The following is a 14901-nucleotide window of genomic DNA, read 5'->3' on the forward strand; positions in this document are numbered from 1 at the left end:
CTCTATATTATGATAAAAGGCGTTAGCCACGAGTTTTTTTTACTAACTTCTAGAGTTATGAGTTAGAGTACTGATGATGCTGATGCTGGTTCCGCATGCCAGTTGGGCGGGGTGCCTATTTACATTTTGCGCGATTAAGTAACCACAGCGTCGCAGTACACAAAACATGCACGATCGATGTGAATAACCACATTAGCGTAAGAGGAATTCAGTTTTACGCCTGTAGCCTAAATCCGCGCGCAGAGATTCTCTTAAGTGTAATAACTGTTGACGTAATAAGTGTGGACAAATTTAATTACTGACATCTACTTAATTTTAATAGTATTGTATTCTTTTAATATGCTCTGACATTTTGTTGATTGCATGCTGTATAAGAGCATAGAGATAAATAATTCCATTTGATAATGTTTGATAAGTTAATTTTAGATCTATATCTCTTAAAATATTTGCACACTATTAGCCGAATGTTAAGGGCTCTTTATATTGTATACTTCCATCTTTTTTGTACCAACGTTCTTGCAAATAAATGATTATTTATTTATTTAGCATTTTGTCCGCACACACTTATGACGCTCTATTATCATTTCCGTAGGACACATTCCGCGTACGTTTTTCTGCTCGCGGAATTCCGTTAAATTTATAGCTACCAGGGCTAAAATACTCAAAAGTTTGATTTGGATTTTCTATCATAGATTACTTATTTCTGTCACAGTGGTTAGAACTGCAAGGCCGGAGCGCCTTAGCCTCGGTGGAGAATGGAGAATCAATGGTGTAGGAAGGAACGTCTCGCATTCTTTCGGCTACGGGTTACTGGATGCAGCGGGCATGGTGCGACTTGCCAGGACATGGAGAACAGTTCCCGCTCAGAGGAGATGTGAATTGGCTGCTCCGAGACCCCAGAGAGCTGTTCCACCAAGGTCTTCCATTACTTTGCAGGTGAGATTGTAGTTTACACTTCAATCTGTGGACAGACAAATTACGCGATGATCGTCGCAGGATATCAGAACATTATATTGCTTGCCATTTGCATAGAAGATGCTTATTTACTCTTGTTTGAAAATATCTCTATTTATTGAAACTGGAAAAACTAAAATTGGAATAGCATTTTAGATTAAACTAGCTATCCTGGCGAACTTCGTTCCGCCTAACAGTCGATTCAAATTTTTTAAATTTTTCTCTCCGTAAAAACCATCCTCGCACCTACTTCAAGGAATATTATAAAAAAAGAATTAGCGAAATCGGTTTAGCTTTTCTCGAGATTTGCGATGACCAACACATTTAGTGATTCATTTTTATATTATAATTATACTTGCGAGCTATCTATTCGACTCATGTTTGTCCAACGCTTTGAATGTAAGTCCATGAAATTGCTTGCAACTTAAATAATAATTAACTACAAAATTTTAACTACGTAATGGTACAGGTCTAATTATGATGCAACGCGGTTCAAGCGTAACTAACTAGACCTTATTTAAAAAAAAAAAAACAAACAAACAGACTGACAAGAAAGCGAGTTAATAAAACGTGTCAAATTAAAATAGACCATGCAGATTAATGAATTTCATTGTATACAGCTGGATGTAACTACGTGCCCTGGCGTGAACTACTTAGAGCACGTCCAGGCAAGAGTATCGCTGGCCGCAGTTCGTCGAGGTGACCTTCGTATCGCGCTTACGTCACCTGCTGGCACTAGGGTCACGTTGCTTGCTCCTAGGTAAGTGACTAACTTCTCGAGGTACCTAAGCATGTAAGTGCGTACCCTGACGTGAACTACCTAGAGCACGTCCAGGCAAGAGTGTCGCTGGTCGCAGTTCATCGAGGTAAACTTCGTATCGCGCTTACGTCGCCTGCTGGCACTAGGGTCACGTTACTTGCTCCTAGGTAAGTGACTAACTTCTCTAGGTACCTCAGCATGTAAGTACGTACCCTGACGTGAACTACCTAGAGCACGTCCAGGCAAGAGTGTCGCTGGCCGCAGTTCATCGAGGTAAACTTCGTATCGCGCTTACGTCGCTTGCTGGCACTAGGGTCACGTTGCTTGCTCCTAGGTAAGTGACTAACTTCTCGAGGTACCTAAGCATGTAAGTGCGTACCCTGACGTGAACTACCTAGAGCACGTCCAGGCAAGAGTGTCGCTGGTCGCAGTTCATCGAGGTAAACTTCGTATCGCGCTTACGTCGCCTGCTGGCACTAGGGTCACGTTACTTGCTCCTAGGTAAGTGACTAACTTCTCTAGGTACCTCAGCATGTAAGTACGTACCCTGACGTGAACTACCTAGAGCACGTCCAGGCAAGAGTGTCGCTGGCCGCAGTTCGTCGAGGTGACCTTCGTATCGCGCTTACATCGCCTGCTGGCACCAGGGTCACGTTGCTTGCACCTATATAGATAAGACTGACTGACGCTAGAGATTAACGAACGTTGCGTAAGTAAGCTACTCGGAGTTGATTCTGCGCGGAACATTGACCCGAGTTTTGCACGCTATACATTGCGGGATTGAAAAATACTAAAACTACAAAATTAGGCAAATGGTTATTGGTATTGGATTGTGTTTAGGTAGTACAACAATAACGCTAAGTTTTTGCTAGCGTTCTGGTTACACCCTGTATAAATAAATAAAATAAAATGTTTTTATTTCGACCAACAAGGATCATATTGGTGTTAGTAATTACACAAAACTTAAACCTAATTGTTAGTAATTATTAATATTAGTGTTAGTAATTACACGAAACTTAAACCTATTTGTTAGTAAAAAATCTATAACTATTTAAATTAGGACAGGATCGATTTGCCAGCACGTGAATCATACAACAGTGATTCAAGTACTGGCAGTCGATCCTGTCAGAAAATACCTTCAGGAGGCCATTGGGGCTGGACCGGACTCTACGCAACAGGGATGTGCACCGCTTTCGCATAGTAGTATAAAAACAGTCTACATGCGCCTCGGCGAACATCCCTGACGCGCTGCAGAATCTGGGCAGCCCCATCAGCATCCTGAATGCATTATTATATTGTACACGCAGGGCATTGTACTGCTTTTGCGTGTAATCGATCCACAGGCTGCTCGTGTAGAGGAGGTGCAATATGCTCTGAAAAGAGTGATGTATAGTCCGCGACAGATCGAGATAGCGATCGGGGTATGAGGTGGGAGGACGCCTCGGTGCGAGCGAGCGCGGGTGACGCGCGGGTGTGCGGGGCGTCCCCACCCCGATTGCCATCTCGACCTGTCGCGTACTATACCTGTGTTATCTACTGAATATGTATGAGTATAATGTAATATGTGTTCCATAAAACAGACGGATGATTTTTATGTCTCCAAATGTTCCTCTCCCAACTTTTCCCCTAAACCTCCTCGATATCGCGCAATAGATCTGGCTTCACAATTCGCCTTACAGCGCAATTACCGAACTTGAAGGCAGTCGGCGGCGTACTTTATCACTTTGAAACAGCATACGTGGCAATAAAACCTTCTTTCTACCTTTCTCGGCACATTTCTACGACTCCGATTAAAGGTAAACATAGACGGCAAACAGGTGCTATTTAAAGTTGGCCCAATAAGCTGATTTGAATAAAAGATGAAATCTGGATGCCATCGTCTGGCATGAGCACTATAAATGTGTTCATATTATGTAATCATTAAATTTAAAAAATGTAGATTTTACCCTTTTCTTAGTGGATGTCTAGACATCTAATATAGCTATCATATCGGCATGCCAAAGGAGATTACCCACCAACAGCCTGATCCATCCAGTAGTTTGAGCTGTGCGGTGCGTTGATAGATCAGTCAGTCAGTCAGTTTTTCCCTTTATATATCTAATACTAGCTGAAGACCGCGACTTTGTACGCGTGGATTTAGGTTTTAAAAATCCCGTGGGAACTCATTCATTTCCCGTAATAAAAATTAGCCTATGTCACTCTCCTGGTCTTTAACTATACCCATGCAAAAAATCACGTCAATCTGTTGCACCGTTGCGACGTGATTGAGGGACAAACCGACAAACCAATAAACCAACAAACAAACACACTTTCGCAGTCATAATAAGGGTACTGATTAAATTACGAATGGTGCTCATACACATACGAAAAGGCGACTTAAATCACATTTCTTTGAAGCTGTGTAATGTGAGTTAATATTGCACACCGGGGGCTCATGGCCACTTTTAGAGTTTTAACTTTTTCCCCAAAAAGTTAAAAGCTCCAAAGTTACGGAATTAGATTTAAGTTACACTGTTGCCGCGCCACACTTTGCAGCCGAAATGAATTTTCTGGGAACTTCGTATTACCTAGTTTAATAAAACAGCGCTCTTTTTTGAAGTCTTTCCTCTATTTCCACAGGTAGAAAGAAAGGTGTATATTTTTTCGTGTAAAAATTTAAGTTATTAATTCGCAAAAATATTTATAATAGTCAAGTACTTAGTATTTTTTAATGCAGCTTATGTAGATAATAATTACCAGATTCATATAATGCTCTCAAAGATATCTGAAGTATGCCAATACGCACTAGGGCAGCGTGGTGGACTATGGTTTAATGTTTAGACCAAGAAAAATACTAAATCACTAAAACTACAAAATGAGGCAAATGGTTAGTGGTATTGGATTGTGTTTAGATAGTATAACAATAACGCTAAGTTTTAGCTAGCGTTCTTGTTACACCCTGTATGTAACCCATCTCTAGGGAGCGATTTAATTATACAAACAATTTTCCACCAGGCCACACGACTCGTCGCGAGCGGGGTTCAATTCGTGGCCTTTCATGTCGGTGCATATGTGGGGGGAGGGGCCCCTTGGCGTGTGGCAGCTTGAGGTCTCCAACGAAGGGCGATATATGGGTGAGTTATCATTTGCCAATTTTTTATTGCTCCTCCAGCATAACCTCCAAAAAATGACAGAATACATGAAATGACAGAGCTTTTTAAGATGAAACCTTAGACTTGGTGTTCTGTTGGTGGTCACGCTAAGCCTGATGTGCTAAAGCACGTGTAAATTGAAGTTTCTATATCATACGAATCATTGGATATCAGCAAAGTCGTTTATCATTATTAAAATTCTCATATTCCATTTGGTTGTTTTCTTTGTCCTTACTAAAAATCATGAAACTCTGAGTTGACAACAAGTGCATGGATTCGAAAAACCTTCGAGCATTCTGATAGAATGGATAAATAGTGAAAAAAAATGTGTTAGAAGTAACTTATAATTTTATGCACTTACATGTCTATGTCTGTTAGAAACTATTACAAGGATTCACAAATGTGAACTTTCGATGCCATAGGTCGAGCGACATTGCAAGACTGGTCGTTGACGTTATACGGGACAGGCTCGCCGGCTGCTAAAAATGATCCAATACCGTTTAGAAGTCCAATTATTCGAAATAGGAGCAACGCAACTCGGCCCGTACGGCCCGTAGTCGTTCAGGCCGGGAGGAAAAACAACAGAGGAAAAGCCATTCCCATAGTGCCAACGTACACAGTTGGCTTAGTGAAAAGAAAAAAGAACAAGAATTCGAAGAATCCTAATAGGAATTCGCAGAAAAAACAGGGACGACCGGCGACGCGCTCACCCGTCGAGAGCACGACGGCGCGGGTGACGACGTCAACTACGCCGGATTTGAGCCTTAATTTGCGAGGGGATTTAAAGCACCCTCTGTCGGACGCTAGAGGGCGTAAGATGTCCAGTTTGTTCGACCAGTACCCGAAAATTCAGCGGATTTACCCCGCGCCGCTGCAAGCCAACGGTACCTTGTGCATGTTGTCCGTTGCTACGTTTTGCGGTGTTTTATTTGATGTTATTTGACATCCGCATAGTTCGAGCTTGCACGTCAATTACCCTTGTCCCCGACTTGCCATTTTGCATGTCGTGTGTTTGCGTTGTTTAAATTTTATTTCGTAGTTGACTTTTATTCTTTATCCCAGAAAGATTCGCTGGGGTTTTTCTTGTTGATTTTTTAATGCTTCGCGTCATGTAGAGAGTTATTTTATACTTCTGATGTTTTTGTAGGTACTTATTTAATGTTTATTTCAGAATTCTACTTAATGAATTAAAAATAACACTGCTAGTTGAATGAACACCATAACCACTGCCTGTATGAAAAAATAATTGAGTAACTTATGCTCCCACAATAATTTGACTGTATTTTGTATCTAGCAAAAGAACTCGTCATGCAAGAAGTGTAAATAATAAGTAATAGATAATATCAATAATGTTCAGATCTTTTTGCTTTTGTGACTGTAACCTTTGCACATTTTCAATAATATGTACAGACTATACACAACTTTTGAATAATACTTCTGCTGCAATAAACTTTCTATTAAGGAACTAATATAACCTATTTCTGTATGCAGCTGGTCCATTGACGCAATGGGAGTTGATATTCTACGGCACGGAGACGCCTGCGCAAGAATACGACGTGTCTCCTGAAAGCAACTCCTTAGGAACTAGTGGTGCTACGTCATGGAGCGAAAATGTGCCTGAGGCGCCAGAGGAAGTGAGACAAAACACTATAGAAGATGATCTCGCTCTCGTGTGGCATGATTCTCATGCGGTGAGTAATTAATTTGACGTTCATACTATCGACGATTTCTGGCTCCATTTAGCCCTGGATTCCAACTACGCAGTACGCACTATAGACACGAATAGGTATAACCTTATACTCGAACGTCGCCTGAGTCGAAGTCCGAGTTTCACCAGATTACACCTTGAAAACGGGGTCTTCCATACTTCATAGAGCTTTAGTGCTCAACATACCCTCCACCATATTGGCATACCAGAGAAGCAGCACCTACTGTCTACAAAGTCAGTCTCCCATTCCGTAATTGTGGAATACTCTACAGTTTACCTTCGTTAATGTGCAAAAAATATAGAGTTTTGCCTAGAATATAAAACGGCCAAGACCTTTTCTCAGTTCATCGACTGCATAGTATTCCCGTGAATTCATTGAAATGTTTTCTTGATTATTTTCATAACAAGACATCACCACCCATATTATAAATGCGAAAGTGTGTTTGTTTGTTGATTTGGCCTTCAATCACGCCACAACGGAACAACGGATTGACCTGATTTTGACATGGATAGTTGAAGACATGGAGAAGTGACAAACCTATTTTTTACCCACGGGATTTTTGAAAATCTAAATTTACGCGGTCGCGAAGTCGCGACCATCAGCTAGTCTCGAAAGTCTTGGATGTGAAACTGTGAATATAAAGTTGTATCTACTCATATCTACTTCATCGTCTAGCATATCTATATCGTTTACCGTTTCAGATAGAATTTATAACGTTTGCGGAACATATAAATCATAACCTTGAGGCGTCAACTAGTATCGTATTATTAGGATTTATGACCACCGCTGTCCGTGTCACGACGTAGTAAAGAATCCAACTATCGTTAAGTATAGTGATTCTGGCGGTATCAATAAATCTATACCCGGAGTCCGCACTTTGTTGTGAGTTATGAGAAAATTGATATTACGTATTGTTTTGGTTCTAGTCTAGTAGTCTTCTATAGTTGTGCAGTAAGTACGCGGCAGAAAATAATGTACATCGACCTAGGGCGCTTTCAAATTTGCCGGCCTCGCAGAAGATCATCGATCGAAATTATATGGATTTACAAAGTAGCGCGGCCGCAGCGCTGCAGCCGCGCGGCACTTTGCGGCAAAGGAGATGATTAGAATGATAGATTTAGAACGAGATTTCGGCTTTGTAGAGCGTTGTCTCTGTTACATATGTGACGTTTTATCGGTCTCAACGACAGACAATGCTCTACAAAACCGCTATCTGTTTATAAAAGTCGATGTACATTATTTTTATAGGCTACTAGCTGTTGTGCATGACTTCATCCGTGGAGATTTAGATTTTCGAAAATCTCGTGGGAACTCTTTGATTTTCCGAGATAAAAGTAGCCTATGTCACTTTCCAGGTCTTTAATTTGGTACATTCATACAAAATCACGTAAATCCTTTACTCCGTTGCGATGTTATTGAAGGTTAAAACCAAAGATGAACAAACAACCACACTTTAGAATTTATAAAAGCATTGACGTGTTTAGTTATTCATTCGGTGGACATTTTGTTTACATATTCTAGAGAATACTTTTCTTGAAAGATCAAAAATATTCAAGTTCTCTGGAACTTTCTACATTCATTTTGTTCTATGTTATCGAATCTATAGTGATATCGAAAATCTAGTAGGCAGGTAGGACCTACTTGCATGTTGCATAGAATGCATGTAGTCTGGCAATAAACGCAAAAGCGGATGACATAGTATGTCGTGTCTTTGAGAAATTCCCTGCATCAAATTTAGCTTGAATTTGCCGGTCAACTTGTGTTTCCTGCATCACGGCACAACAAAGGAATTTCAACATTGCCCCCTTTTGTACAATAGGTACCCGTCAGGAAAAATTGTACGTCGACCTGTAGAAAAACCGGGTCGTTGAAACCGACAAAACGTCACATAGGTATGAGTGATAGAGACAACGCTCTACGAAGCCGAAATGTATTTCTAAAGGTCCATGTAAAATATTGCCTGTCGGCTACTGTAGGTAGGCTAAAGCAGGTGTTTTACAAATATTTTTTATGTGCCTATAGTCCGCGTCTGGTGGAGATGGAAATCGGGGTATGAGGCGGGGGGACGCCCCGCACACCCGCACGTCACCCGCGCCCGCACCGGGTTAGCGCGGGGGCTGTGCGGGTATGCGGGACGTTCCCTCCCTGATTGCCATTTCAACCTGCCGCGTGCTAGGTATATGTACTACGGTAAAACAAAATAAACGTAGCCAACTTTTTTAAACAGGCTTTTAACTACAATGTATCTACATAAATTATGCTAAAAATAAAAATAATATGCGAACAAAGCAAGTTAATTAAAAGATCTTTACAAATATAGTAAGTAACATCAGATTCAGTTATCGTATTCTGTTGATGAAAGTATCTTATAAATACGTTTCATCGAACAAGAGGGAATTTTTTCATGATAATTTTTTTTTGGTACAGATATTTCAATTGTTCTGAAGTAAACCTATGGGGGATTGCATGCGAATTTGGTATGAGATTTCTGAAATCTGCACTTTTTATAAATAAGCACTTAAACAAATTTAATATTGAACATTTTCCAATAAAACAAACTGAATAATAATTTGCAATTTAATGCACCGTTGAAATTTATATTTCTGAGCTCGTTAACCATACTCGTAGCTCTTATCAAAATTAAATGAGGTTTCAATAAATAATAATTAATTTATTAACGTTTTTCTGACTCTTTTTCTGCAATGACTTCTAAAAAGGCTAACCTGTAGATTTAATATTTGAAGTAATATATATTTTTTAACTTTGACAATATTATGACTTTAACATTTTAAAAATACTTAACTTGATTAACTAACCTTTACACATAGTTGAAATAAAACGAATCGCGCGTGGGTTTCCATTTTTTGAGAGCCAGTCGCCAAAAGGTTTTATCTGGATATCACACGGGATATCATGTTGTAGTAATTAAAAATAGAACTTTGAATGTATGCCGCTATAGATACTTTAACACACCTAGATAAAAGATGGTGGCCTCAAAACAGCTGTTATGTTTGGCGGCCATGTTAAATACGGACGGAAGTGCTAGAGTTTGCTTTAAAAATACATGAAAGCAAAACTCCTAGTTCCAGCCAATAGGAACCAACTTTTTTTATAATGTTATTGTTTTTATTCTATAGATTCGCGAAGAGGGTCCGGCAGTCGAGGCGGGCGGATATGCGGCCAGCGGCTGTATCACACACGGCGCACAGCCGCCGCACCAGTGCCTAGGTTTGTGCCTCTTGCTCCTAATCTTACTCTCCGCGGCCGAATCTTTGGCCCTGTCATCCCAAAGCAGACAGCCACGTAGATGTAAGCGAAACTGTGCACTAACTGCTAGCGTAAAGCTCACACAAACCAGCGAAAACACGCGGCCGCCCCGAGCGCCCTGCTTGCGGCCGGCTAAACACCTTTGCTCAATGCTGGTGCCCTAATACTTGAGGCTCGTGATTTTAGTTGAATTCTTTAAAATAATAAGTACAAGATGTTATAAACATAATAAATCCAATTATTTAATACTAATTATCATTAATATTACTCTTATTTTTGTCACCAATGTCCGAAACAAGTCAATACTGCCGCAAATGTAATCGTTTCTGAAGTACTTACATTAAAGAATAGGTCTCGTTGTTGTTTTAGTTAAAACACGGAGTAGGAATATTTTATTTACAATTGTTTCTAGCACGTAATAGTCCAGTCCTTTATGACTTTTATAATAACTAACGTCAGCAACAATAAAAGGTCAGAGAAAGTTTGAACTTCTGAACTTTCGTATACGTAAATAATTTATATATAGCTAATATTAAATATTATAAATCGCAGTTGTTTTAAAATATCATATAAATATAATATCTAAAGATAAAACTACTTACCTATCCTGTGAAGGTGTTCAATAATATTAAAAACTAAAACTAAACCCTTAAAATATTTTGAAATGACTGCGATATAAAATTTGTACGATATTTTGTAAGAATAAAGTGATGTCCAATAATCTCATAGGTATTTTGTAATGTCACCTATTATTCGGCAAAATTAAAGAGCTAGAGAAAAGTGCAATTACATAAAATTATTATTACGTATTCCAAAACGAAGACGTCCATTTTGCTTGGGTAATTGCATTGTGTATATGAGGAGTAATTTGAATCAGATCGAGTGGACACTTAGTTACATAAAAGTATCTGTAGTGTAATAAAATTAGTTAGAAAATGCCTGTGGTACTTAAGAAAAATATTCTTGCGGGCGATTGTTATGCTTTTTTTTTGTCAATATACCCAGGCCATCGTATATGATCACACTAATCATGACTAGTGTATAAAGTTCAATGTGGGAAATTAACCTATTACTTAATTAATTAAATTAATTATTGACTAAGTTCTAAGAAAACTATACTTACTCTTTTCAATACGCTTGATGGCGACACAATATTTTTTCCATAAAAAATCGTGTCAAATCACAAAATATAAATAGTTTCTGAATCTCTTAATTTTAAACAATTTTGACATCGCATCGTATCACAACTGATGTCTCATCTAGTACGTCAAGCTCAAGTACTAATAGCACAGTAATAGAGCTATAATAACTATTTACTCAGAAGCTGGCTCTGACAAATGAAGTTTTAATAGGGTGGGATATGTTCCACTCCAGCCTAACCGACTCCCGAACTTAATCCTATCCTTAAAATGGCCAATACGTACATGTCTAATAATGATTTACTTCGAAATAGTAATAGAAAAGTTCTTGTTCAAATAAACTTTTACAAGTGCTTTTGAATCGTCAAGCGTATCTACAGCTGGGTCTTTCCAAGTTTATCTGGATTGGTTCCCTAACATCCGGCAGGAAGAACTCGAAAGACGCTGAGCAAAATACGGTCGCGGTCAAATACTGATACATGAGTTTACGATTTCGGAAAATAAGAATATTAGTTAGGTTTAGTAGTTATTGAAATTATTTTTCAAAAAGGTTGCCATTTCGATGTAGGTATTTAATTACGTTTCATAAAGGGAGCATGAATTATAAATAATCGACTAAATACCTACTTCCTCACTGATCTGATCATAACGATGGCCTATTAGCGTTATATAACTATATATACAAATTACAAGATTAATACTTTATGTTAAAATATTCTCCAAACTTCCAATGTTGCAATAGAAAATATTTTTTACATTTACATATTGTTACGTTGTTATTAAAATACCCACAAATGTTTATTTTTGCCTCCAACCAATTAAAGGCATTCTATTAAGGCCGGGGGCAAAGCCGACTTTCGGGTGCAATTACCGGACTCGAAATTGCATTCCTTATTTTTTATTGTAACAAATGAAAAAATTACTTGATTAAAGTTAAATGATCAAGAACTGTTGAATGTTAAACTTTTTGGCTCTAATGAAGTATTAAAGCATTTTAAAATGTAAAAATAACTATGAATGAATCGGATAACTGATCAAAACATTCATTTTATAAATATCATTAGTACTAAGGTTAACTGCTTTTCTTAATATTTTTCCAACTGAATGAATGTTGCGAATTTTTCTAAAAAATAATAAACTGTATTTAATTGTATCCGGAAATCAAAAATTTGCCTCTATCCTTAAAACAATAAAATATACCAAATGTTACGCATTTACTTTCCGCTTTTTTCCTAAAATAATTATTTATTGAAAATATTTAGATAGAAATTTAATAATTGTTTAGCTTAATGTTTGTTATAAATAGATAAAGCGTTTTGGCGAAATTTTCACTTTCTGGAGAACTTTTTCATATTTTTACTATACTAAATACCTAATCATTTTTACGTAACTATTGTGAGCTCTGGTTTTATAAGATAGGGTGTTAACACAGTGTTGCCGCTATAATAATATGACAGTACTGCTAGAGAGAGAGAGCGATTTTCATGTCGATGATACAAAGTAGGAAAGTATGACATCTGGTTTCAATAGACAATGTTTCAGTGTTGTTCGATGCTATCCTAGGAAATTAGAGCTACTAGAAACGAAGCTAGAGTTTTGAGTGAACAACTTAATAATGGAGTTGATAATATTTTGCTGATTTACAACATTTGACTTCAAATTTAGAAAGATTTTCCACTATTATGAGTTTGTTTGCTTGAAAACGTTCCTTATTAAAATCAAAAATTCGCCACAACGTTTTCATTACATAAGTATATTGAAAAGGGACATATCTGTTACAATAAGTTTGGAAAACAATAAATTATGCCTTCTAACCTCTTAAGTGTACTCGTATTTATAGGGGCATTATCTCTGTGACAGCGAGAGCCTACCATGCTGTCGGGTAGACTTTAACGATCGAGCGCTCAAAATGCGTCCCACTTGGCCGGATTTTGGGATAAATCAGGGTTTAGGATACCCAAAAGCAAACAAAGCCTACTGGCCCATAAGTTTTGTACTTAAACTCACATTTATACAAGGTCAATCGGAAACGGGGTCTTAACTTCTAACTGGAAAGCGGGTTATTATATTTAGTACTTATCGTTATAAACAACCTCAACCATAGTAAACCCTTGTTCTCATAAATAAACTCCCATAAAAAATATTAATATCACTCGGACAAAGTGTATGGTCCAGAAGATTTTTTGGTTTAGCATCAAAGTAAAATTTGTTTATCGTGATGATTCCCTCTCTCGGGTTAGAACCCCCTTTTCAACTTATTTGTATAATGTGTTTTTATTTACTTAAGTTAATTACTTATATTGCTGAGCAACAAAAAAAACCGGCCAAGTGCACGTCAGACTCGCACACCGAGGGTTCTGTCCTCGGGTATTTTTTTCGTCATTTTGCACGATAAATCGAAACTAATAAAAAAAATCTATTTTAGAATGTACAGGCAAAGCCTTTTCATATGATACCACAGTTGGTATAGTTGTCTTACTTTGAAAATTGAAAATACTATTTGTTCATGAACACCTTTTTTTGTGATGTAACCACAAATTCACGGTTTTCGGATTTATTCTTTCACTTTTACTATAGGACAGACAGACAGATAGACAATGAAGTGATCCTATAAGGGTTCCTTTTTTCCTTTTGAGGTATGGATTTATGGTACCCTAAATATATAAAACTGGTAGTCTTTATAGACATAAAGAGTCCCCGCAGACCACAAACTTTTTTTCGGGCGATAGTTTGGTCGGTTTCTTAATCAGTATGAAGATGTATCTAAGTGCGCAAATTATAACGATTACATCTTCATACTGATTAAGAAACCGACCAAACTATCGGCCGATAAAAAGTTTGTGGTCTGCGAGGGCTCCAGTTTATCTTTGACCCTTGTTAAATTTGTATGTATCGATTTAACTAACGTACTATTTTCCAGCACAAAATAAAGATAGATGCGTTCTTAACTTTACTGGATTCTAAGAAGAGGAACTATATAAAGTTCTCAACAGATTGTTCGAGTTTAAATTGGAGTCTTACATCGTACATGCTTTTGAGAAGTAGATTATGGACTTTCTTTAGTGGATTTATATTCCTCGTATAACATTATTCTTGCAAATTATTACATATTTTCAAAGAATAATTTCACTCAAATTATTACTAAAGTTCTTTCTTATCTTTTTGTTTAAGCTAGTTTTGTAGTATTAACTACACTAACTACAGCTTTTCATAGTTTTTCTTAAGTATGAAAAGTAAAAACCTCTTTATTATAGCCAAGAATCGTCGTTGTTCATTATGTTTGCTAATCCAATTGTATACAATATCTAAATAAAACTATTTCTAGATTCTATACAGTTTAGTATAGAGATTGTGTGCAAGGGATTAGCACCACTATCAACTGTTACATAGACAATGCCTTATTTATATAAACAGTACGCAGTTCCCTGTGAATAAATAAACATAATAACTAGTAAGTATAAATATTATTGCATATTGCGGTTGTGATCATAGAAGTGATTGCCAATCCATATAATATAATATAATATATAGAACATGTAAACGATTGTAAATATTAATAAGTAGGGTATATCGTTGAAAATAAATTTGGAGACTTGTACAAATTGCTCACATACATGTAAATTTGAAAACGACTGAACATTCAAGGTTTCTCATCGACTGGTAGATAGACTTAATTAAGTATATAAAATACTTCCTAAATTCTTGATAGAGTAAATTGAAATTATGGAAAAAGAGCTAATGATCGTCGTGGTAGGAGTAGTGAAGGGTCTTATACAAGCCTCAAATTAATTTAAACACTTGGAACCCCTTACCTGCCTATCTTATTATAGGTTGGTTTTCCAAGTAAGTTTCCGCTGAAGCTGAGACGACTGAAGTGGAGTGGAGACGTGCATATAATAGACTAATCAGATGTCGATACCTGACGTGGTATCATGTCATTT

At 37.5% G+C, this 14901-nt stretch overlaps 2 protein-coding genes across 9 annotated transcripts in view; one reads left to right on the forward strand and one right to left on the reverse strand.

The window, feature by feature from the left end:
- Nucleotides 1–14901, reverse strand: part of LOC117990245 (chromatin assembly factor 1 subunit A-like) — a 457923-nt gene that overhangs the window by 210481 nt on the left and 232541 nt on the right. The window lies entirely within an intron of this gene.
- Fur1 (Furin 1) overlaps nucleotides 1–14901 on the forward strand; it is a 200561-nt gene that overhangs the window by 181405 nt on the left and 4255 nt on the right. For 6 of the 7 annotated variants that reach the window (XM_069504226.1, XM_069504229.1, XM_034977368.2 and 3 more), the window contains exons 10-15: nucleotides 713–936; nucleotides 1575–1714; nucleotides 4709–4827; nucleotides 5268–5729; nucleotides 6337–6536; nucleotides 9692–9782. In XM_069504226.1, the coding sequence (XP_069360327.1) occupies nucleotides 713–936; nucleotides 1575–1714; nucleotides 4709–4827; nucleotides 5268–5729; nucleotides 6337–6536; nucleotides 9692–9782 (1236 nt within the window). The remainder of the gene's footprint in view (nucleotides 1–712; nucleotides 937–1574; nucleotides 1715–4708; nucleotides 4828–5267; nucleotides 5730–6336; nucleotides 6537–9691; nucleotides 9783–14901) is intronic. The other variant, XM_034977373.2, reaches the window with a different exon arrangement.

The sequence above is a fragment of the Maniola hyperantus genome, chromosome 17 (genome assembly GCF_902806685.2).
Source record: "Maniola hyperantus chromosome 17, iAphHyp1.2, whole genome shotgun sequence".
NCBI classification, from domain to species: Eukaryota; Metazoa; Arthropoda; class Insecta; order Lepidoptera; family Nymphalidae; genus Maniola; species Maniola hyperantus.